The 25,536-nt window shown below is 41.3% G+C and overlaps 2 protein-coding genes across 4 annotated transcripts; both read left to right on the forward strand.

The window, feature by feature from the left end:
• Nucleotides 1-555: 555 nt before the first annotated feature.
• On the forward strand, nucleotides 556-9,386 carry LOC139553283 (galactocerebrosidase). 2 transcript variants are annotated; one of them, XM_071365449.1, is made up of 17 exons: nucleotides 556-766; nucleotides 909-977; nucleotides 1,109-1,172; nucleotides 1,352-1,465; nucleotides 1,635-1,774; nucleotides 1,903-1,941; nucleotides 3,647-3,777; nucleotides 3,974-4,129; nucleotides 5,495-5,619; nucleotides 5,923-6,050; nucleotides 6,532-6,621; nucleotides 6,711-6,800; nucleotides 7,075-7,219; nucleotides 7,371-7,551; nucleotides 7,780-7,943; nucleotides 8,204-8,280; nucleotides 8,466-9,386. In XM_071365449.1, exons 1-17 carry the CDS (start codon nucleotides 626-628, stop codon nucleotides 8,607-8,609), a joined length of 1,998 nt encoding a protein of 665 aa, XP_071221550.1. In that variant the 5' UTR covers nucleotides 556-625; the 3' UTR covers nucleotides 8,610-9,386. The 2 variants fall into 2 exon arrangements, with proteins under 2 accessions (XP_071221550.1, XP_071221551.1); XM_071365450.1 differs by lacking the exon at nucleotides 3,647-3,777 and adding an exon at nucleotides 2,354-2,481 and having other exon boundaries at nucleotides 557-766.
• On the forward strand, nucleotides 9,301-25,108 carry ak7b (adenylate kinase 7b). Of its 2 annotated transcripts, XR_011670627.1 has the most exons (19): nucleotides 9,301-9,594; nucleotides 9,841-10,023; nucleotides 10,152-10,260; nucleotides 10,818-10,912; nucleotides 15,528-15,638; nucleotides 15,761-15,844; nucleotides 16,421-16,509; nucleotides 20,206-20,296; nucleotides 20,404-20,481; nucleotides 20,674-20,823; nucleotides 21,073-21,201; nucleotides 21,441-21,543; nucleotides 21,657-21,785; nucleotides 22,001-22,066; nucleotides 22,339-22,536; nucleotides 22,789-23,009; nucleotides 23,651-23,809; nucleotides 24,163-24,260; nucleotides 24,643-25,108. XR_011670627.1 is itself a non-coding variant. In XM_071365448.1 (18 exons), exons 1-18 carry the CDS (start codon nucleotides 9,301-9,303, stop codon nucleotides 24,199-24,201), a joined length of 2,328 nt encoding a protein of 775 aa, XP_071221549.1. In that variant the 3' UTR covers nucleotides 24,202-25,108. The 2 variants fall into 2 exon arrangements, 1 of the variants encoding a protein (XP_071221549.1); XM_071365448.1 differs by having other exon boundaries at nucleotides 24,163-25,108.
• The last annotated feature ends 428 nt before the right edge of the window (nucleotides 25,109-25,536 follow it).

Consider the following 25,536-nt stretch of genomic DNA (forward strand, 5'->3'; position numbering starts at 1 on the left):
CTTTAGTGCAACCGGATTACGGATCAATTGAGCCAGGATCACCAAGATATCCTGGCTTAATCCCTTATCCTAGTTTTGTGCAACAGGCCCCTGGACTGCGGATGCTTTTTTGTAAAAAATAAATATATTATTCTATAGGCCTCTTTACTCTGGTAGTGGTATATTACACACTACATCCACACATTTAGCGACAGTCAATGTATTAATGCTATGTAAAGAAAATTTAAAATGATAATGGTAATGAAATGAATTTTAAAAATATATTAAAGTAATGAAAAATTAAGAGAATGTATAATTATAATTTTTTCTATGTTCTTGTTTTGGTGTTTGCTGGTTATGTTATGTTTTATGTTACCTTGTTTCTTTTTGGAATTCAAATATATCTACATACTATGTACAATTTGTTAATGATGTTGACCTGAAACAAGGAAAATTATATCATATATATATAAACACAGATAAAAGGGGGGGTATTTATACCCAGTCTCATCATTGTAAGAAAATATAATTCGAAATCATGTAACTCGTGACTGTCACGTGATCTAAACAGGGGCGTGGTTATATAATAACTCGTGAGTTTGCAGCGTTGACAGTGCAGTCAGACCTTTTGCAAACATTGGTCAGGATGATTTATAAATTATCTTTTGCTATCGCATTGTGTTTTAGTTTGTGTTTTGATCTCTGTATTGCCGAGAGCTACGTTTTGGATGATAAAGTTGGATTAGGAAGAACGTTTGACGGCATTGGTGGTTTGAGTGGTGGAGGGGTAAGTAACTTATCCTAGTTGCTAATACTAGGCTAGTAGCTACTTCCTGGTTCGGCTGTACTGTGAACCAATCAATGAAACGAGTGCGTTGCAATCTAAATAGTTTTGTCACTTTTCTGCCACCTTTCCCTGTTCGTTTTAGGCAACATCTCGTCTACTTGTCAATTATGCAGAACCCTACCGAAGCCAGATATTGGACTACCTCTTCAAGGTAGCTGCTACAACTGTATACATTCTTATGTTAGGTCTGAATTCCTCTCATTTCATGCAAGGTAGCCAGCCAGTAATCTTATCTTGGTGTGCGATCCATAACAGTATGTAACTGTTATTTGCTGTCTGTAGCCAAACTTTGGGGCTTCTCTACACATCCTGAAAGTGGAGATTGGAGGTGATGCCCAAACCACAGGTAAATGTGGAAAATGTACTTTATGGTGCACTACTTTGACCAAGACTATTTTGGGATTAGGGTGCCATTTGGGAAGCATTCTTTGTGTTTTATCAAGTATGACACAGGCCGAGAGTGGCTTTGAGTTACGAATGTAATGTTAACTGAAGACTACATGTCAATTCTGTTTTTCCACCTAGATGGAACGGAACCCTCTCACATGCACTATGAAAACGATGAAAACTTCTTCCGGGGCTATGAATGGTGGCTGATGAGAGAAGCCAAGAAGAGGAACCCCAACATCACGCTCATAGGTGAGGCTGAAGGAGCAGTAGACACCTTTCATTGCCGCCGTACCCTTTCATCCCTGTATCAAACTAGAACACAAGACGGTTGGAAATATCTGCGACGATTCGACAGGTAAGCGTCAGGTGTGGTCTCTCTAACAATAGTTTCTGTTCATGTTTCCTTTTGTAACTGCAGGCTTGCCATGGGCCTTCCCGGGTTGGGTTGGACATGGGAAGAACTGGCCGTATGACTTCCCTGATATAACTGCATCCTACGTGGTGTCGTGGATCTTAGGAGCCAAACACTACCATGACCTGGATATTGATTATGTTGGGGTGTGTATTCAATTCATTTTTGTGCGTTGTGTATTGACAATATTGTAATTGGGTACAGACATGATGTATTCACTTACTCTACCCACCTGTTTAAAGTTCTGCTGTTGATGTTTTTATACCTAATATAGATTTGGAATGAACGGAACTTCGACAGCAAGTACATCAAGGTTGGTGTTGTCATGTTTTCTGTTCATATTTTACCAGCCATTACCATTACACAATGTGCAATGTCTTAGAAGAAAAAGATGACAAAAAAACTGCCACCAACATTTGTTTTTTACTGTTGCAGCCATTAGTTAATTTATGTTACCGGTGGCCAGTGGCACCTAAATTGAGGAGGATGGGCTCATCGTAATGGCTGGAATGGAATGGTATCAAAGGACTGGTATCCAACACATGGTTTCCATGTGGTTGATACATTCCAGTGACTCCATTCCAGTTATTATTCTGAACTGTCCTCACCTCAGCAGCCTCCTGTGATTTAGGGCTATTGGCAGAGAGAGAGAGACAGACAATTGTTCATCCAAATCCGATCAAGATCAGCTGTTTGCATCTGAGAGCATATCATTTGTTACTAAGGTGCTCCGAGACACATTGGATAAAGTTGGCCTAACCGGTGTGGGCATCATCGCAGCAGACGGCAACTGGGATGTTTCCAATGCCATGGGTGTAGACCCGTACCTCAACGACGCTGTTGAGGTAGTAGGGTAAGTAAGGGACAACATGGACCACAGCTTGCACTGAAGTGACACAAAACAGCCTTTGCAACTCCGGCTCACAGCAAATCACTCGGTTTCCTCCATGACATGGTATTTCTCACACGAAGCTGACTAATGTCACAGGTGTAGTCAATAGCATTCTGTGGGTCTAGAAATGCAATGATCATGCTAAACAAACATGCTCTCAGATGCTTTTGCACTAAAGTATAAAGTTAAAGAACGTGGTATCATTAAACCCAGATGCCAGTCAAGGTGAATGAGGAACTGAACACACGGGGGTTTACTGTAATAGAGTATGGGTTCTCCATGGGTGTGTCTCGCCTTTCAGTTCCCTGGATCTGGTATGTTTGCGTCTGTCACGAGTTAGTTATACCACTCTACGATTTTAGAACACTTGGCACGCAATAAGGAAGTCTGCGTGCCACCTTTCGTAACTTTGATTGCGCTGTTGTCAGACAAAGCTGAATGTTGGTGGCTGTTTTTTTTCTTTTAATGCCTGAGCGGTCAGAAGAGAGATGTCTTAACACAATTACTCCTGATCAATTAAAATTTTGTTTGAGGTGATACTTCAGGATTACTTCCCTAGAGTCAGATGAACTCGTGGGTACTATTTTTATGTCTCTGCGTGCAGTTTGAAGGAAGTTGCTAACTAGCGTTAGCCCAATGACTGGAAGTCTATGGTAAGTACTAGTAGATACCATAGATTTCCAGTCATTGCGCTAACGCTACTTAGCATTGGCTTGCAAAATTACCTTTAACTTCCTTCATACTGGATGCAGAGACATACAAATGTTATCCATGATTTCATCTGACTCTGGGGAAGTAGATAAAGAGCTTCATTGCCATAATCCCAAAGTATCACTAAGTGATTGTCAGTACACCAGTACCAATTCAAATAAATTCCTCATTATTCTTCTGCATATCTGAATAATCTTATGTAGTGCATATATTTATGACAGTCTCAAACCACAGCAATATCAGGAGTTGATTCCATACTAATAGAGAATGTGCACACTCTAGTATGCAAGCTACGTTTATTGCTTGACATTGGCACATGTTAAAGTAAAAGGGCAATGTAGTCAATTGTCCTGACTGGTTCTTCAATACAGGATCACCTTTTCACTCGCCTCTCTTTCTGACTGTCACTGGTTAGCTGCTGCGGTACACTCTGGATAAGAGTGGTTTGGAGAGGGTCAGAATCATAGCAAGTGATAACCTTTGGCAGCCCATAACCTATTCATTGTGTGTCGATCAAGAGCTGGCCGACGCAGTAGACGTGATAGGGTAGGAGAGTTTCTACTTTGTTTCTGAGTTTCTACTGTGTTACAAGAGACCACCTCTGTTCAATTTACTGCATGCGCTTCTACCATCTATGTATAAGTTATTCCTCAGAACTACCGTCTGCACACACAGTGCTTATTCTTTTAAGTGTGCCTTCGTGTTCATCACTTTTTATAATTCCATTTGTGTGGCCTGACAGGGCCCACTACCCAGGCACCACCACAGTGATGGAGGCCCTGAAGACCCAGAAGAAGCTATGGTCGTCTGAAGACTACAGCACCTTTAACGACGAGGTGGGAGGAGGCTGCTGGGCCCGGATCCTCAACCAGAACTATGTCAACGGACTCATGACTGCGTATGTAGCTAACTGTCGTAGTTACTGATTTCTACTAAAATCATAGCCTCGTGGAACCAGACTGACTCCTATGCTCACTTTTCATTTCACAACAGGATGTGAGATTGGGCTGATTTAAACAAGGCTACTAAAATCAGCTGTAGTATTGGAAGGGTGAGAGGGTAGAACTATGATCAACACAGAGATTGACCTTAAGGATTGCCCTAATGCCCGGGGTAAGTGAACTGATCTGTTGGGCTCTAAGGTTGCCCCATTGGGCAGGTGACTTCCAGTTGGTAACCTGAGAAAAGGTGCAGCTATAAGAATCTGATAGATCAGCATCCAAAACACGCAACCCTCACTCCTATAATATAATATACGCAGGAAGCGGCGCAGGTCCTAATCCAGGCACTTGTCATCTCCCGTCTGGATTACTGCAACTCGCTGTTGGCTGGGCTCCCTGCCTGTGCCATTAAACCCCTACAACTCATCCAGAACGCCGCAGCCCGTCTGGTGTTCAACTTTCCCAAGTTCTCTCACGTCACCCCGCTCCTCCGCTCTCTCCACTGGCTTCCAGTTGAAGCTCGCATCCGCTACAAGACCATGGTGCTTGCCTACGGAGCTGTGAGGGGAACGGCACCTCCGTACCTTCAGGCTCTGATCAGGCCCTACACCCAAACAAGGGCACTGCGTTCATCCACCTCTGGCCTGCTCGCCTCCCTACCTCTGAGGAAGTACAGTTCCCGCTCAGCCCAGTCAAAACTGTTCGCTGCTCTGGCACCCCAATGGTGGAACAAACTCCCTCACGACGCCAGGTCAGCGGAGTCAATCACCACCTTCCGGAGACACCTGAAACCCCACCTCTTTAAGGAATACCTAGGATAGGATAAAGTAATCCTTCTACCCCCCCCCCCCCCCCCCTTAAAAGAGTTAGATGCACTATTGTAAAGTGGTTGTTCCACTGGATATCATAAGGTGAATGCACCAATTTGTAAGTCGCTCTGGATAAGAGCGTCTGCTAAATGACTTAAATGTAAATGTATAATGGTAGGTGTGGGTTGCGTCCCAAATGGCACCCTGTTCCCTACATTGCTCCCGAGTGGCGAAGCGGTCTTACGCACTGCATCTCAGTGCTAGAGGCGTCACTACAGACACCCTGGTTTGAATCCAGGCTGTATCACAATTGGCCCAGCGTCGTCCGGATTTGGCCGGTGTAGTCCGTCATCGTAAATAAGAATTTGTTCTTAACTGACTTGCCTAGTTCGATTAAAATTATGACCGGAACCTATGGACCCTGGTCAAAAGTAGTCAGCCATTAAAAGGGTTACCTGTTGTCCTTTTTTGTAAAAGAGTGGTCAGTGAAATATATCTGTGTTATTGTTTCAGCACCATATCCTGGAACCTGGTAGCCAGTTACTATGAGGACCTTCCCTTTGGGAGAGATGGCCTAATGACCGCAGAGGAGCCCTGGACTGGGAACTATGTGGTGGAATCGCCCATCTGGATAACTGGTAACCCACAGCACTTAAATGGATAGTTCACCCTAACATTATTGTTTCGTTATTGGTACGGTTAACTTGCATGCTAGCTACAGATTAGCACAATAATGTTTGATTACCGTGTCACTGTTTTGAGTGGTTTATTACTGCTTCCCCAAAAGTTTTGCCAGCTCACATGTGATGTGGTGACATTAGCGGCCATATCCTGCTACAGTACAAAGCTCACCAACATGTTTTAGACAAGTATGTGACAAGTGCTAATGTAAAAAGGACTAATAATTTAGTTGATTTACATGAGGTAATTCTATCTCCTAGCCCACACCACCCAGTTTAGCCAGCCAGGATGGACCTATCTGCAAACTGTTGGGCATCTGGTACACGGGGGAAGTTATGTTGCCCTGACAGACAGTAAAGGAAACCTCACTGTTGTAATAGAAACCATGGTCAGTATTTATCTTCCTATACATTATGCCTGTTAACCAGGATCTTTATTCTGAGTAATGCTGTATAATGTGAGTTAAAGGCTTAATCCTATTGTTGATTGTACACTGTGCTATGAACACTTTTCTAATTTTGAATAAACAATTATAGTAAAGCCCTTTTTTTTTTTTTTTATCTCTGACGCTTAACTTTTTAAGTCTGCTTTTGACTGGAATGGAAACCTGAAGAGGACATTGTTGACTTTCTCTTCCAAATTTAAGCTCTGCTCTCTCCAGGAGCCTACAATCTAAGCTTTAGAAAAGCAAAAGGAAGTCTTGTGAGCTAGCAGCTCACTTCTACTTAGCTTTCTGCTGACGCAAGGATGGTGTAGCCAGAGTGGTTTGCGCTTCAAGCAACTTTACTATTTCTTATCACATAAACACAAAGATATCTGACTACTGGGCTATCACCTTAGTTTATACATTTTATTTTTATTCTGTTCAGACTCATGATCATTCTGTGTGCATCAGACCTCCACTCCTGCCCTTCAATGTCACAGCCCAGAATGTAACATTCCAACTCAAGGGATCTTTTGTGAGTACTGTCGCGATCCCCTGAGACTTTTCTACCCACTTAAATGATTGAGAGGCTACTTTGACTGACTACGTGTTTCTCTGTCCTAGGCTTCGATCAAGGAACTACAGGTGTGGCAGTCAAAGTTTGACTTCAAGACTAAAAAGCCGTTCTTCTTCAAGAAATTGAGCCCCTTAAAGGTAAACATACTCCTCTGACAGAAATAGCTCTGCAATAGGGCACGCCAGCCTCTAAAAGATTATGACAAGATATCTGACAGGTTGACACTCTTTGGATCTTGTTTTTAGAGTGAGTGGTGTACAAAGTGATATTACTCCTCCATGACATTTCACATCTCCTCACTAACTTTTTATTGAGAGGTTTTATGATTTTAGGTTGAAGATGTTTTGATGTGGGCATTTCTTTTTATTTACTACATTGTCGTGAGTTTCATGCTCCCTCCCTCTCTGGTAGATTTATGATGGTTCGTTCACCTTGAGCCTGGATGTTGATGAGGTTTACACTTTAACCACCATATCCACTGGGCAGAAAGGGACTTACCCTGATCCACCCGCCTCTGGCCCATTCCCTAAAGTATACAAGGATGACTTTAATGTTGGTAAGAGCATTTTCAAGCTAGAAATGTCACTATCTGCCAAAAACAACCTGCAAATGATCCGGAAATTCTAATTATAGTTTAAACGATTAATTAAATGCTTTTGTCAGTCTTGCTCGCTGCCTTTCTCCTTCTCTTTTCACTCTCTCTGCAGCCAACCCTTCCTTCTCTGAGGCCCCAGACTTTGCTGACCAGACGGGGGTGTTTGAGTATTACATTAACCTGACGGACGCTGGTCCTCATGTCTTCACTTTGCGCCAGGTGGTCACACAGATGCCTGTTACCTGGGCAACAGATGCTGACCAGACCATCAGCGTCATTGGAGACTATAAATGGTGAGAGGGCAGGGGTCAGGGCTGACGCCAACCCTTATCCTGGAGGGTCGAAGTGTACACTTTGTAATGTATTGTGTATGTACAGTAGTGTTTCAGCAATAGGCCTTAGACTCCTCTGCTCAAATCCACAATGATAGTAATATTACCCTGGTAAGGAAAACGGTTCAGGTCAAGAAAGTGGGCATTTTACTGTGTATTTTGTAATGTTGTATACTGTATGTTTTCCAGGCAGAACCTGACAGTGATGTGTGATGTCTTCATGGAGACGGTGAAGACTGGAGGAGTGTTCATCGCAGCCAGAGTGGACAAAGGAGGGCAGTCTGTCCGCAGCGCCAAGGGAGTCTTCTTCTGGGTGTTTGCAGATGGCTCCTACAAAGTCACCAATGACCTAGGTCAGTATTTCAATCGTAGACATACACATTAAAGGCTAGTTTCCCGAACACAGAATAAGCCTCATCCAGGACTGAAAACCATGGTCAAAGGATAATCTCCTTTGAAATAACTTTAGTCCATGACTAGGCTTGTCTGGGGAAACGGCGCCATAATGTTTATACCTGAGTTTGAAACATTCCTGCTTATCAGTAAATTATGTATCATTTTAAAGCACAAGGTGTTGAGAAAAATCAATATGCCAAGTCTTATTACTCCACAGTTGGCAAGACTGTACTGGCAGAGGGTCTGTCTGGAACGAGAGCGTATGGCTGGCACACGTTAACCCTCACAGTCGAGGTATGTTTAAAACTTCAATCTCTGAAACGGTACACCAACCAGAGAAACCTCATGTTCATCATCAAAATGCATCTCTTTCAATTTTGTTTTTCATTTAAATGACTTTGACCTTTGTAGGGTGACATATTGTCTGCCTATGGGCACATTAGCTATACTAAATAGAAAACTATAATTATTTTTTTCAGGGGGAGTATGCCACAGGGTTGCTGAATGGATATCCACTATGGAAGGATGCTGTGGTATTGGGACCAAAGAATGGCTGGGCTGCCATAGGAACACACTCATTTGAACTGGCACAGTTTGACAACTTTGCTGTGGAAGCAAAATGATAATTTTTCTGTGTGTTTGTGGTGAATAAACCTTGGTCATTAATTTATTAGCAAAATTATGCCTCTATGATCCCTTAAATGTGATTGTGTGTAAAATGAGAATGGTGTTTTTTTTTATTTACACAAATATTTTTTAAAGGGATTAATTTGGATTCAGTGCTATTTCATTAACAATCAAACACTAGCACAAATATCCATACTTTCTATTGTTATTTTGTGTGTGTGCAAGCAGTGACTGAAGAGGGAGCGAGATATCTCACTGTCTCCTATACAGTCAATGAACTAAGTAGACAAGACCCAGTTGCTGTTGCATCGGTTTCTATGGGATAGCCACCCCTTAGACCAGAACTGTGACCATATTTTTTTTTTTTGTCAACTGCCTGAGTAATGGTTACATCATTTAACAGTCTTATCAACAGACTATTCACCCTAGTCTGCTCTGGGGTTCATACCAATGACCTTTTGGTTACTGGCCCAACGATTTTGAACTGCTAGGCTACCTGTTAGTAAGACCTCTTCATTTATCCACCATCTTAAGTGCAAGCCTTAGCTTTAAAGATTGTTAAATGCCTAGTATTTCCCCAGAAATATGCTGAAATTACGCAACAGTTTGGATCTGAGAATTACTGTGATGGAATTACTTTTCTGTTAAGCCTTTTTGTCTGTCCACTGATAAAATAATCATTGCCTAATGACTGTAAATCTAGATTTTTTTTTATTTTTAAGTATGACAATTAATACTCTTTACAATAAAGAGAAGGCGTATTTTGAAACGGACTCTTTCTTTTGTGCATATTTGTTAAGTTTGTGTCAAACATTGGGCAAAACGATACCCCTTGAACGGTTGTTGCTAAGTAACGGGAGAGACGCCCAGTCAACATCTGAGCGCAAGATGGCTGAGGAAGAAGTTGAGAAGATTATTCATCACACCAAGCATATTTTTATCAACAACGTTGACTCCTATGCCTCGAAATGTATCGCAAAGGTTGGGCTTTCTGAAACTGACATATTGTGTAAATAAAAATGAAGCTACGACTTGGAACTAAACCGTGTGTCTCATCCATTGCTAGCCAGCTAACGTTAGCCTAGCTGTGTGCTTCACCGTTGCTATCCAATCAAATATGTGTCGGTTGTATGCGTAGCTATCTAAAAGAAAGTTGCTACAGCAATGGGTTAGACTGGGTTGACCAGAACCATACCTGCTTAAAATGTCTCTCTCTGCTGTGTGCAGTTCTTGTCTGCCTGTGTAGTGGGGGCGTCCCTGGTGGAAACTGACGAGCCAGAGGTGGAGGAAGGGGAAGAGAGGCTATCCAAAGATGACCATCCAAAAGTCAAAGACGGAACCTTTAAAATTGTCGGAACTATTGCAAACAAAAACGAAAGAAGACCAAGTTATGTGTTGGATGAATATTTTGTGAGTAACATTAGCCTAATATGTGAAGCAAAATTTCATTTCCACATGCTCTGCATCTTATCAAAGAAGGAAACTAACGTTAAGTGTTACCTAAACAAGTCCTATGCTATGTGTTTCAATGATTTCAGCAACTGAAAAGGGAAGAACTCCTGGAGCGCCTGATGGAGTGTGATATCATAATTTACAACATCACTGAGGATGCTGACGTGATGGACGAGGCCTCTTGGGCAATCTCAGGTAGGCTACTGTTTGTCTCTCATTGACTCTGATTATTAATACTGTAATGACCCGGCTGGGTCATAAAGGGAAAAGAGACGGACTCTAGGTGTGCAGGTCAGAACACAGGTTTATTCATAAACTGGGCTATTGTTCCGGCCACAACCCACGCCGCTAAATGCCGAACGTACACAATGTTACCCTGTCGGGTCAAGAGTCACTCTCATAGGAACAGATCAAGGCACGAACAGAAGAGAGAGAACAATGAGACAGTAATCCCTATTTATGCATTTCCAAATCCCGCGGTATTACCCATCATACCCCCCCAACCTTTCCATCTGTCCTGACATATTTAACCCCTGCTAGTAGCCATGAGAACCATAACACACCCACAAACACAGAACACAATACCGGGTCGTTACAATACAAACGCACACACACAACTACAACACTATCTCTCTGTGTTGGTCTGGGAATTATAACACATTGCATAACACACCATTGATTAAATTGAAATGTCTGCATTGCATGACCCTAGAAATCAATGCCTACTTCACAGTTCACTGTTCTTTCACCAGCCCTTCATGCTGAGATGGCCAGGTTCAGTCAGCCGAAGATGTTCATCCTCATATCAACTGTAATGACCTGGGCTCTCAGCAAGCCTGTCGATGCGGTGAGTGGGCCAGGATTCACTTCCGCTTTACTGTAGCGACCTTATGCCAACACCTAGCCTAAGTAGCAGTCTCTTTAGCTAACGTTCCACTCCTTGTCATTGCCAAAGAGACTGTCCTTTTGGCAATCTTCAAATATTAACATTCTATCATTAATGAGCTTGAGGAAATCAGAGGATTTGATTCTGATTCGGTAACCCTCACAGCTATCATTCAATGTCAATGTTAATGAACATTAGACTAATAGGAAAACTCTCTAACTTAATTCATCAATTTGATTGGAAACATTCTAACATTGGGCATTTCATTGTAAACATAAACATTGGACGCGGGGAAAGCAGAGGATTCCCCAGCAGTTCATTGTGAATACTGAGCCTATTTTATATCCAGCAAGCAAGAGCAAGGTGCTTCTTTCCTCAATAATAAAATATTGCTCAAAATAACTTAACTTAATAACCAAACTACTGTACATTGCTACGTTTGGGACATGCATTGGGCTAGGCTACTGGTTCGAGAGCTATAAGAGGAATACAGAGGATGGAAGAGAGAGAGGCCAGTGGAGATGCCAGCGGAGATGTAGGCAACAACACGTCTGCCACGCTGATCCTCAACCCTTGGGCCCCTCAGGGGTGTGTACTTAGTCCCCTCCTGTACTTCCTGGTCACCCAAGACTGCGTGGCCAAACACGACTCCAACACCATCATTAAGTTTGTTGACGACACAACAGTGGTAGGCCTGATCACCGACAATGATGAGACAGCCTATAGGGAGGAGGTCAGAGAACTGGCAGTGTGGTGCCAGGACAACAACCTCTCCCTCAATGTGAGCAAGACAAAGGAGCTGATCGTGGACTACAGGAAAAGGGGGGCTGAACAGGCCTATATAATAGGCGGAGTCAGAGGAAAGCCCATAAAATTGTCAGAGACTCCAGTCACCCAAGTCATAGACTGTTTTCTCTGTTACCACACAGCAAGCGGTACCCGGAGCGCCAAGTCAAGGACCAAAAGGCTCCTTAACAGCTTCTACCCCCAAGCCATAAGACTGCAGAACAATTAATAATATGGCCACCGGACTATTACATTGACCCCCCCCCCCCCCCTCCCCATTTGTTTTGTACACTGCTGCTACTCGCTGTTTATTATCTATGCATAGTCACTTCACCCCTACCTACGTCTACAAATTACCTCTAATATGTACCCCCGCACACTGACTCGGTACCGGTACCCCTTGTATATAGCCTCATTATTGTTATGTTATTGTGTTACTTTTTTAAACTTTAGTTTAATTGGTAAATATTTTCTTAACTCTTCTTGAACTGCACTGTTGGTTAAGGGCTTGTAAGTAAGCATATCACGGTCAGGTCTACACTTGTATTCGGCGCATGTGACAAATTAATTTTGATTTGATTTGCACAAGAAGGGAACAGGCAAGACAGAGATGTGTAAAATAGAACTTAATTCATAGGCTGGGCTATTAATCCACCATTCGTATGCTAGCCTATATATTAGGCCTAACCTAATCCTACTACAGGGAATTTAGGCACCCCCTCCTGTGCTATGCAAGCCCTGACACACGCTTTGTGCCAATGAATAGAAGTTGAGCATCGCATTAATTAAATGTGCAATAAAAAAGTAGTGTGCCTAGGCCTATTTAATGAAACCCTGGCTGTTGGGTTGTTGACATAGGCAGCGGATCGCAAAGCATGGAATCCCCATTCCCCAGTGAGCTGATTTTTGGGAATGGCAAGTTTACTTTCTCATCCATATACGGATATCAAGTGCAAGTGCACTGTCCATCAGCTCACATCAGCAGGATGGGGAGCCTTTTCATTAGGAGGGACGTCTAACGTGGATCACTAAAATAATTACTTTCACATTTCCTCAATTTTAATATTTGACCTATGGGGACACCTATACGTTTGGCAGCCAAGCACGAGTGATCATTGTAGCCTTTTATCGTCGAGACATAATGTTGAAATGTCTTCACGCCTAGAATAAAAACTTCCAGGCTTCCGTCAGACTCAAATGAATGACAAAAATTAAGAATTACATGGAGCAGTTTTGAAAAATGAATCCCGTGCTAATCTTTCTCTGGAGTAAGTCACATACGTGGATAATAATTACATTACCAACGTTTCTGGTAATACTATAGTTGTCTCTCTCCCCCTTCAAACTTTCCTTGTCAATTCATTTGATAGGCAATATTATTTTAGCATTACGCTATAATGTAGCCTAGGCCTACTTTCTGATGGACTACAGCCAAGATTTTGAAGGTGAGCCTGGGTTTTTAATATGTTTTTAGGAAGGACAAATGTGATTTGTGTGTGTTTGAGGTGCGCTGGTGGTTTTGATTGGTGGGTCCTTTTAGGGTGTGTATGTGTGTGTGTGAGTTTGCGAATTCACTCTAAGTCTATTCAGAATGTTTCCTAAAGTAGCAAATAATGTATCTGAAATTAGCTTAGCAAATTGTCAAAATCTAAGCAAGTCCTTATGATCAGCATGTGTGCGAGGAATGACGAAAGGTGTCTGTTTTGCATTTCTTTCCTCACATTTATGGGATGCAACTGAAGAAAACGTTACTCGATTGAATCTTGTAGGCTAATATATTTCTCTCTCATTACGGAGTCCTCTCTAGCCACTTTGAACAACATGATCTTGCGTTAGCACTGCCTTCTCACAAAGGGAATTACTGCAGCAGGTCGTAACGGTATTGTTTGTTGTACGTAAAATGTGTATTTTATATTGCGCCAAATTTGTACTCACTCCATGCACGTTCCAGAACGTTGTCATGGAAAATATTAACTTCTTGTGGCTGCAGGGGCAGTATTGAGTAGCTTGGATGAAAGGTGCACAGAGGTGCCCAGAGTAAACTGCCTGCTCCTCAGTCATAGTTGCTAATATATGCATATTGTTATTAGTATTGGATAGAAAACACTCTGAAGTTTCTAAAACTGTTTGAATTATGTCTGTGAGTATAACAACTCATATGGCAGGCAAAAACCTGAGAGAACAATCCAAACAGGAAGTGGAAATTCTGAGGCTGGTCGATTTTCAACCAAGATCCCATTGAAATCACAGCGAGATATGAATGAGTTTGCACTTCCTATGGCTTCCACTAGATGTCAACAGTCTGTTGAACTTTGTCTGATGCCTCTACTGTGAAGGGTTGCCGAATGAGAGGGGAATTAGTCAGGTCTGCCATGAGAGGGATCTCTGTTCCGTCGCTCATCTGAAGTCAATGTAATTCTCCGGTTGGAACGTTATTCAAGATTTATGTTAACAACATTCTAAAGATTGATTCAATACATCGTTTGACATGTTTCTACTGACTGTTACTGAACTTTTGGACATTTCGTCAGCTTTTAGGGAATGCGCTTCGTGACTTTGGAATTGTTTACCAAACGCGCTAACAAAAGTAGCTAATTGGACATAAATAACGGACATTATCGAACAAATCAAGCATTTATTGTGGACCTGGGATTCCTGGGAGTGCATTCTGATGAAGATCATCAAAGGTAAGGGAATATTTATCATGTAATTTCTGGTTTCTGTTGACTCCAACATGGCGGCTAATTTGACTATTGTTCTGAGCGCCGTCTCAGATTATTGCATGGTTTGCTTTTTCCGTAAAGTTTTTTTGAATTCTGACACAGTGGTTGCATTAAGGAGAGGTATATCTATAATTCTATGTGTATAACTTGTATTATCATCTACATTTATGATGAGTATTTCTGTTGAATCGATGTGGCTATGCAAAATCACTGGATGTTTTTGGAACTAGTGAACGTAACACGCCAATGTAAACTCAGATTTTTTTATATAAATATGAACTTTATCAAACAAAACATACATGTATTGTGTAACATGAAGTCCTATGGGTGTTATCTGATGAAGATCATCAAAGGTTAGTGATTAATTTTATCTCTATTTGTGCTTTTTGTGACTCCTATCTTTGGCTGGGAAAATGACTGTGTTTGTCTGTGATTTGGCGGTGACCTAACATAATCGTTTGTGGTGCTTTCGCTGAAAATCCTATTTGAAATCGGACACTTTGGTGGGATTAACAACAAGATTACCTTTAAAATGGTATAAGACACATGTATGTTTGAGGAATTTTAATGATTTCTGTTGTTTGAATTTGGCGCCCTGCACTTTCACTGACTGTTGTCATATCGATCCCGTTACCGGGATTGCAGCCATAAGAAGTTTTAATGTTGTTTCCAACTACCAATCAGCAACTGCGCCGTAAATCTGGCTGCGTATTGAACGTTGAGATTGCTGAAAGGCCAGTCTCTTTGGCAATGAGGAGTGGCAAGGAGTTGAATGTTAGCTAAAGAGACTGGTACCCAGGCTAGCCAACACCTAGCGACCTTGTCAAGAGGTTTCGGATCTCTTAGCGTAACGGCTATGGTGTTGGGTTGACAGTCGCTGGACCTGTGTTCAAGTCCCGGTTAGAGCCACCCCCGAACTCGCTACAATATCTAAAATGATCCACGTGTGTTTACAAAGTATTGTATGATAGAGTATTCACTTGTAATCAATAGCTTTAACTGTTTCAACCCAGACTTGTTCACTGGAAGTTTTTTTGAATGTATGATGTTTGCCGTTACATTTTCAGGATGACCCTGAGATTCCATTCACTGAGGAAGACTACAGGAGAAGAAGAGCCCATCCCAACTTCAAAGAGCATATCAACGTTGAAAAGCTTGTGGTCAAAATGGGCAAAACGGTTAATCTGCATATTCTTTGTCAGTTTATTGTGTTATTAAAAGTGTGTAGGCATTACTGTTCAGTGCCAATACATAACATTATTTTCAACCTGCTCATTCCAATGTTTTTCTTTCGCTATAGAAAAGTGCATTGCTCTCCACATACGTAGTGGCCTCAGGAGTTCAGTATGGAATGGGGGAGCAAGTCTTCCACTTCTTCTTCAAGGTAGATCATAACATCGATTGATTATTGTTACCTACACTGAGTGTACAAAACATTAAGAACACCTGCTCTTTCCATGACAGGTGAAAGCTATGATCTCTTATTGATGTCACTTGTTAAATTCTCCTCAATCAGTGTAGATGAAGGGGAGGAGACAGGTAAAAAAAAAAAATTGATTTTTAAGCATTGAGACACTTGAGACATGGATTGTGTATGTGTGCCCTTCAGTGGATGAATGGGCAAGACAAAAGATTTAAGTGCCTTTGAACGGGGTATGGTAGTAGGTGCCAGGTGCACTGGTTTATGTCAAGAACTGCAACACTGCTGGGTTTTTCATGCTCAACAGTTTCCTGTGGTGTATCAAGATTGGCCCACCACCCAAAGGACACCCAGCCAACATGGGCCAGCATCCCTGTGGAATGCTTTCGACACCTTGTAGAGTCATCCATGCCCTGATGAATTGAGGCTGTAATGAGGGCAAAAGGGGGGAGGGTGTTCCTCATATTTGGTATACTCTGTGTATATTTGTATAAGGGATCATTCAATGTAAGTTGTCTTGTGTGGTTCCTTTTTCATTAGACATCTTGGTTGGGAGACTTGCCCAAAGTCCCTATCTTTGGAGAAGGCACCAATGTCATTCCTACAATTCATATCAATGACCTTGCAGGGTGAGTCCTATTCCTATTTTCCTTCAAAACATGAAATAGGCCTGTCTTTATAAAGCAAAAGCTCTGTCATGTACAGTCGCTAGTGAAAGCCTACACACCCCTTTTATGGTCTTCACATTTTGCTGCTTTAATAAAATTAAATCTCAAAAAGGATTAAATTAGATGTCTCCCCCTATTGATTTCTACGGTCTAATACACTGCATCTCAGTGCAAGAGGCGTCACTACAGTCCCTGGTTCGATTACAGGCTGTATCACATCCGGCTGTGATTGGGAGTCCCATAGGGCGGCGCACAATTGGCCCAGTGACGTCCGAGTTTGGCCGGGGTAGGCCGTTATTGTAAATAAGAATTTGTTCTTAACTGACTTGCCTTTTTTAATAAATTAAATTGATTAATACAACCTACTCCACATTTTCAAAGTGAAAGAAAAATGATGTAACATTTCCCAAATTACTAAGAAATACAGAAATTTGAATGTATTGATTGCGTATGTCTTCACACCCCAGAGTTAATACTAGGCGGAAGCACCTTTGGCAGTCATTACAGCTGTAAAAACATTTTTTATAAGATTCTACCAACCTTGCACAACTCTTAGGGCAACATACAGTATATCCATTCTTTTGTCAAAATTGCTCAAGCTCAGTAAACTTGGTTGGGAATCATTGATAGACAGCAATTTTCAAACCTTGTCTCTGATTTTTTAAGCAGATTTAAGTCAGGATGGAGACTGGATCATTCAGGAGCACTCAACACCTCTTGGAAAGGTATTCCTGTGTGTCTTTGGCATTAAAATGTGTGAAATTGTTTCAGGGTTTTCAGAAGACTTTTTACCTGGGCTTCGCTCCTTTTCTATTTATTTTGATCCTAACAAACTCCCCAGTCCCTGCCGGTGACAAGCATACCTGTAACATGATGCTGCCTAGGGCTGTTATGGTGACCGTATTACCGCCACACCGGCGGTCACGAGTCGTAACGGCAGTCAAATTCCACGTGACCGTTTATTCACAGTAATTAGGCTTCTCCAAGCTCTGATGCTGCGGATGGTCATTAGTAACCTACCGAATTTTCTAACTGCCTGGTACTCAACACTCTATTGTCCCTCTAATCACTTTGACATCAATGCAAATATAATCAAAAATTGAATCAAACACTTCATGAGAGCCCATAAACTCATGTTGGGCAACATTTCTATAGACTATGCAGAGTTTTGATGTCCATCAGCTTTCTATAGGTTAAGCCTACTATATTTCTCAACTTTCCTAATATTAAGCACATTGCTTCTCTTTACAACAGGCATGAAAAGGAACCACGGGGGAATAGCGTCCTCCATTCACTATTTAAGTGCATAGATGACATGTATTTTTTTCCCATTGCTCCTGTTTTGAGACAGGTGCATGATAATGGTCCATTCCAAATCAAAACAAATTCTCACATATATGATTTAGTATATGTAAAGACAAGATGAAATCAAGAATAGTCTGATGGTTTTCACAATACAAATGCACCTTTATAATAAAAGCATTACATGCATAACGCATTTGCGATCACTAATTGATTGCATTTTGGAACGTTTGCGCTTACAGCCTACTGCCGTGTCGCATTGCTGCGCTTATAATGTGAAGAATTAGCCTAATAGTTTGTCAGCATTTTAAGCTAAGCTTTTAAAAGTTTTTTTGAAGCTAGTGGTTGTATTAATTTGGAATCTATCGAATCCCACAACTGTCCCAGACTATGTTTGAAATATTTATTTCTCTCACAGAATAGAATAGGTAAACTTTTGTATTATGGGGGATAGCAGATTGACATAGACTAGTGCTTTTGCTGTTCGTTAAGCCTACTCATCTTGTTGGCTGACGAAAAGTTAATGTAGACAGTTCTTCCATCATCTTCAATATGTGCCTCGGAATTCAATAAGGACATGCAGTTGCGTCCCCGATGTGTTTGTCTTCACTTGTAGCCTGTGAGAAAGACCCGATCATGTGACGGGCATTGGCTAATAAGAATTGAGATAACTGAGAGAGCCATGTGAGTGAGAGATGCTTCGGAGCACGCAGCCGGAAGAAGGGAATTATAATTATTATATTCAGCCCATGGGCACAATGGGAATCTATTTTTTTAGGGGGCATTACGGCCACACAAAGAGGATGCCACCGGGAAATTTAAGGCATTATCAAGTCCTTGTCAAATTGTAAATGATAGACTGATGAAGTGTGTGCAGCCTATGCAATAAACAAAGCAGAGCTCATGCCTTTCATGCAACTTTTTTCAAATCATCATTAGAGTCGCATAATGCAGCCTTAGAATGTATTAAAAATCAGAACATATAGCCCAACGTTTGTATCAGAACTACAGTTTCATAAATAACTCTAAATTAAGCATATAGGAAGACCTGTTTCTTTGTTAACCGCTCAACACAAAATAGCCGCATGTGGGCACTCCCTCAAATTGTTTGGAAAAAATATAGTTTCTATTTTATTCAACTATGATCAATTATATTCTTCATACAATCAAATAATGCCACGGAATTCTAAGCAAATCTTGTCTGCTAAATGAACTAGTGTAGCCAATTTGGCATAGCCAGATCAGGACCTAACATAAGGACAACTCAGCGTATGCTATTCTGTTCTTCTGATATAGACTACATTTTCTTCATATCATGTTTCTTTAGACCTGTCTAAAATAAATTATGGATTTATTGTAATGGTATAGGCTATATTAAATTGATTTATCAGATTTCTTTAAATGTAGATGTCTGCGTCAGTGGCTTGTATGCGTGGAAGCCAGGAGACGCTAAATGTGTTTATGTTAATTAACGATCAATTACCGTGAGACCGGCAGTTATTTGCATGACAATCACCGGCTGACAAAATTTCATGACCTCCACAGCCCTAATGCTGCCACCACAATACTTGACAATACAAAGGGATCAACAACATTGCATTCACTCCACATTACTGAAAAGAAGGAAGCCTGTGTTCCAAAAAAAATCCACTCCAAATCATCCATTCTTAACCGCAACAAGGCAGTTAACTAATACTGCAAGACAACAAGACAAAGACATTCACTTTTTGGCCTGAATTAAAAACTACAGGTTTGGGTCAAATTCAATAGAACACAACACGGAGTGAAACCCTCTGTATTTTCAAGTATTGTGGTCGCAGCATCATGTTATGAGTATGCTTGTTATCGGCAGGGATTGGGGAGTTGGTCAGGTTTAAAATAAATGTGAAAGGAGCAAAGCCCAGGTAAAAAAGTTAAAGGAAAACCCGCTTTGGTCTTTTGAAAACTTATCCCTGGGATAGAGTTTTATTTTTCCGCGAGACAATTACATACATTTTCATGCCAAAGACACACTAGAATGGCTTTCCTAGAGGTGTTGAGTGTTCCTGGGTTGCAAATCAGAGACAAGGTTTGAATATTGCTGTCCGTCAATTATTCTCAACCAAATTTACAGAGCTTGAGCAATTTTGACAAATACAATGGACATATGTTGCACTAACTTTCTTCTGTTCTATAACTTTCTTTCACTTGGAAAATGTGGAGTGGGTTGTATAGACAGCAGGGGGGAAAAAATCCAATCTAATCCCTTTTTAGATGTCTTTTTAAGGCAGCAGAATGTGAAGACTGTGCAAGGGATGTGTAGACTTTCACTAGGCACAGTATCTATTAATCAGACACTTTTTTTCTCTCCTGAAGTGTGATCCAGAATGTAATTGACCATAAGCCAAAACCACATTACTTAGTCGCTGTGGATGATTCCAAGACCACTATCGATGACATTGTAAAGGTAGTTAAAGCAAATATGTTTGATCATTGGAAATTCGACTCTATATGTTCAATCATCCCAAAAAAGTGCTTTAAGGATTATTTGAATTCTTATTTTTTCATCACCAGACAATAGCCTATGTGGTGGGGCCAGGAAAGACCAAGAGAGTGCCAAAAGAGGATGCTTTTCTCACTCGGGATTTGAGAGTACGTACAAAGATCAAATCAAACTTTATTCATAATAGTTTTGATTCAGACGTTACAATATGCTTCACATAGAATCTAAGGTAAATACAAGGTTTAGATGGCAGTTTTATTACCATGGTCTACTGTTCATCATTATATTTATTCAAGAAGCAAATCATTCAATCTGGTCCTTTTTTTTTTATTGTTCCTCAGCAAATGGACATCGATGCTCTTTTTGTCAACCTTCGGATTGAGGCTGTCTACCTGAAAGAGAACTTCAACATCCACTGGGTGTGTGAGTCTGGTCTCATAGACAACATTGACCGTGTTGTGGAGGAATACAAGCAAACCAGGGGCTTGCTGGTAAGTTTGACAGCAGCTGTAGCAAGCTAGCAGCCCATACTATCATTTAAGATTAAACAAAGCCACTCTTGTATTGAACGGGTGTATATTGTTGCATGACGGTGTGTAGATTTCAACTAGATCAGACTAAATTCCGAGTGTGGGTTGCTGAAATGATTTAATGTAAAACCACATTGCGTTTGACTGAATAAGTTATGTGGTATGTACTGTAAATTACTCTTGGTATAGTAAATGTGGTCTTTTCCCTAGCCCATCCGAGTGTGTTTCATGGGCCCTCCAGCGGTGGGAAAGAGCACAGTAGCAGAGAGGATCTGTAAACACTACAAACTGCACCACATCAGACTCAAGGAAACCATCACTGAGACCCTTGCACACCTGGTCAGTTTCCATCCAGCAGACAAAGACTAACAAACCAGGGCTATGTCCCAAATGCTACTCTGTTCCCTATGGTGTGAACTACTTTGGACCAGAGCCCATAGGCCTCTGGTCAAAAATAGTGCACTATAAAGGGAATAAGGTGCCATTTGGAAGGCAACCTAACGATCCAGGTGCACCATACCAATGTATGCCTTTTAAATGAGATCCATGCTGCAGAGGCTAACTCTCCTTCATTCCAGGAGTCTATCATTAGGATGGAGGACGGAGAGACTGAGGCAGAGGATTTTGCCACCTCATCAGAACTCCTGGAGACTTTGAAGGAGAACATGGATCAAAATGGAGGTACAGAATGATGCAATTTGTTGTTTTGGCCATATTCCTTTCCTAAAACAAGATGATATAGTCAGTGCAATACATGTTTTCTCTGTCTGTTCTATCCTGTTCTATTCTCCAAGGTCGACTGGATGACCCGTATGTGATCAGGATCATGAGAGACAAGCTGAAGTCAAAGCTGTGCAGGAACCAGGGTTTTGTCCTGGACAGCTTTCCCAAGACATATGAACAGGCCAAGGACCTGTTCTATGGTGAGACAGAGATGTATCCTCACTACTGGAAGTATGTTACAATGGCGGCGGCCCAATAGCACCTTATTCCCTATATAGTGCACTACTTTTGACCAAGAAATGTATTCCCTGTGGGCTCTAGTCAAAAGTAGTGCACTATATAGGGAATAGGGTGATATTTGGGACACATGTTTATAGTTTCAGCTCACTGACCAAAATCTGTATTGTTTGTTTAGCTGATGATGATGAGCCAGAGGATATGAGGTCAAAGATCCCTCCATTCAACAAGAAGATCATTCCAGGTCTGTCCAAGCTGGGAAACACATATGTTTGCCTTTTTGTTCATTACACGATGAACGTGAATACCAGGCCAAGTAGTCCCAGACACAGTGGTCATCATTATTTCATAGTAGTTACAGAGCTGTCCCTGTCTTTTGAGATCTTTCAGAACACTATGTCTTCAGTGCTTTTCTCATCTCGGAAAAACCCAGAACCAAAATATTGCGTTAGAGATTGCGTCTCCCCACTGGAGATTATAGTGGTTTTCTTATGTTGTGTACTCTCTCGGTTCTAGACTTTGTGTTCTCCCTGGACACCTCCGATGCGTTCCTGAAGAACCGTGTCCTGAACCTCCCGGAGAGCCTGGTGGAGGGAACGTCCTATTCCCAGGAGCAGTTCCTGCGCCGCCTTGCCAGGTTCCGGGAGAGCAATGTGGATGACGAGACCGTCCTCAACTACTTTGAAGAGCTAGATATTCACCCGGAGCACATTGGTAAATACTGAGGGAACTAACTTTTTGAACAGTTTGGCGGTGTACCCATAGAAATGAACCACTGGCATACCACTTGTACTAGTACCACGCATACCACTATGTCATAAGTAGATCTCCATATTGTCCATTTCTGTTGGGGCTATAAAGTACTTTTCTATTTAATTATATTCTACTATTCATCTATGAATTCAGGTACAGTACAGTGTGATTTTACTGACTACTACCTACTCATTTGTGTTATTTTGGTGTCAGAGATCACCAGCAGTGACGACCAGGAGTACCTGGTGGTGACAGAGCGGATCATCAAGTCAGTGGGGAAGCCTAAGAACTACGGCCCCTCCAGCCAGGAGCTGGAGGAGGAGGAGAGGAGGAGCGCAGACCGCCGGCTGAGAACGGAGGCCCAGAAGAGGGCTGACACAGAGAGGCGGGAGACAGAGGAGGCCCAGCAGAGAGCAGCCCGCTGGGAGGAGTGGGTGAGTTCAAGAGGCGGGGTATAAGGGAGATTAGAACTTACCCACTCTCTTCCTCTTACCTGTAGCTTTCTTGAAGGAAGTGATTGAGGGGTAGGTACAATTATTTTTTTCAACACACCTATGGGAACATCTCTCATAATTGCCATATTTAGTTTATTCAATACAGCCGCTGTGATGGTGTTTTTAGTAGCAGTCCTCTTACTGTATGTTAATGGACAATTCTGCCACTTTTCAACCTCATATTCATCATCTCCAGCACCAAACCAGTGTCTACATTTGTAAAAAATAAGAGCGTCTGCTAAATGACTTAAATGTAATGTAAATGTAATGTAAATGTAAAAACAGCATGTTTCTATGATCGGTGGTTAAAAAGATAAAAAGAAAACCTGCAACACGTTTCTGTCCAGGGGAGGGTTTTTTCTTGCTCCCCATATCACCATGAATCTCATAGTGTTTGAAAATCACTCTTTTTAAAATGTTGCAACTTTTGATGATGTCATCGGGTAGCACTTTTTTAGCTTCGTATTTTCTTCTACAAAACGTAGAAATAAGCCGTTTTCACATATGTTGACACTGGTGTTGTGTTGGCGATAGTAACAAAGTGGTGGAGTCGCACTTGAATGTTTCTGTATGTGTTCCAGAGTAAGTGTCTGGAGGAGGTGAAGAAGCAGGAGCATGATCTCCTGGAGGTCCAGTCTGTTCCCCTGAGAAACTATCTGATGAAGAACGTCATGCCCACTCTCACCCAGGGCCTCATCGAGTGCTGCAAGACCAGGCCTCAGGACCCTGTTGATTTCCTGGTGAGTCCACATCATAGATAAACAAATATATATATTTCAGTAATTTAGCAGACAGTCTTATCCAGAGTGAATTACAGTTAGTGCATTAAACTAGGTAGTGCATTAAACTACGTTAAGTAGCGAAAAACTACCACATACACAGCATTATTTGTTGAACAAATCCTCATACAAAATATGTAAAGAGTTTCCAAGACATCCTCAAATCAAAGTGATGTATTGAAATATGGCCATTTCTTCCATATCAAGCTATGCTATATACGTAGTTGAGGTTAGTTACAAGGTTTTAATCCGACAGCGACTATACATATATTTAAAACAAATTCAAATGTTGTATTCTGTGTTTTGTATTTCAGGCAGAATATCTCTTCAAGAGCAACCCCCAAGTGGAGTGAAATGGGACTTGTCGTCAAGATTTATAACCTCATATCAGTACCATCTACAATTCAGAAATGTACTCACATCATATTTAAAAGTGATTTAGTAAAATCCTTTTCTCACAAGAAGAGTTTTTATTTAGATTATATTTAGGGAGGATTCTTATACATTTACAGTATATTGTAGCTGTTTTATATTATTTCACCAATAACGTGATTACAACACAATTGTAAAAGATGCAATGACGCCATGATGTTCAACTCATAACATTTCAACTTAGTGAGTTTACATCTAAAGTAATATTTAGACACTTTAAACGTTGCAGACATATTTCAGCCATAACATTTTAAGTGCCCCCCCCATTTCATGCTGTGACTTTGATAAGCTAGATTAGTAAATTATGTCATTCCCTGCCCTGTTTTTTTAACACACAGCTTTGTTTGTGTTGTTTTCTGCAGACCATTACTTAAAAGCCCTGAGAACTGGATGAAAGCCTGACTGAAGCCAACAGCTAATTAACATGTTAATTTGCGTAATGAACTTGGGTGCGCTTGGTAACTAAAAAGTAGACCCAGTCGGGTCATAATGACTTTGATTTGGCTTGTGATTTCAAAGGATAAATGTTAAAAATGGCAGCTAATTGCGTCACTCTCTCATGTTTCCACTCGCAGCTCTAAGTGTACATAATTAGCTGTACTGGAACACCAAATTATTTCATTGTACATGCTTAATCACCACACTGGGAAATCACTTTGTTTGAGAACATTGTAGCGCGAGCCACAACAACACAATTTCAAGCTGTGTTTTTATATTTTCCTTTCTGATATGTAGGTGTAAATCAAACCACATATCTGAGGTAAAAATGTGCATTTTACTTGGAATTTTACTGAATTTTTCCCTCAAACTAAATAAGATGTGCTTGTCTTTGTTGTTGAAATTGTTTTATTCGGAGGGAAAGTAATACAGATTCTTGACAGTTAGGCTACATTACCCTCTTCTAGTCTCCCTTTCGTCATCTGAACTGACACCGACGGTCCCTACCTTCACAGGTGAAAATAGTGGTTGACATCCACCTCCACATTGCATATTGCTTTTCAGCTTTTCTGATCCATGCAATTGTTGGAGAGGAGACTAGGAGAGAAGAGGAAGCCCCAAAGAGTATAGAGATGCATCCTTTGTAATAGAGACTGGTGTCATGTCCAATATCATCCAACAGGGGTCAGTCTCTACTGCTTTTGAATGGCAGCATTATAACACTAGATGGCAGCCTTGCCTCAGCTATGGGCTAATTGTGATAATGTAGTTTTTTGGCTTTACCAATAACAACAATTATACACTAGACATTGTATATT

Source organism: Salvelinus alpinus, chromosome 25, assembly GCF_045679555.1.
Source record: "Salvelinus alpinus chromosome 25, SLU_Salpinus.1, whole genome shotgun sequence".
Classification (NCBI taxonomy): Eukaryota; Metazoa; Chordata; class Actinopteri; order Salmoniformes; family Salmonidae; genus Salvelinus; species Salvelinus alpinus.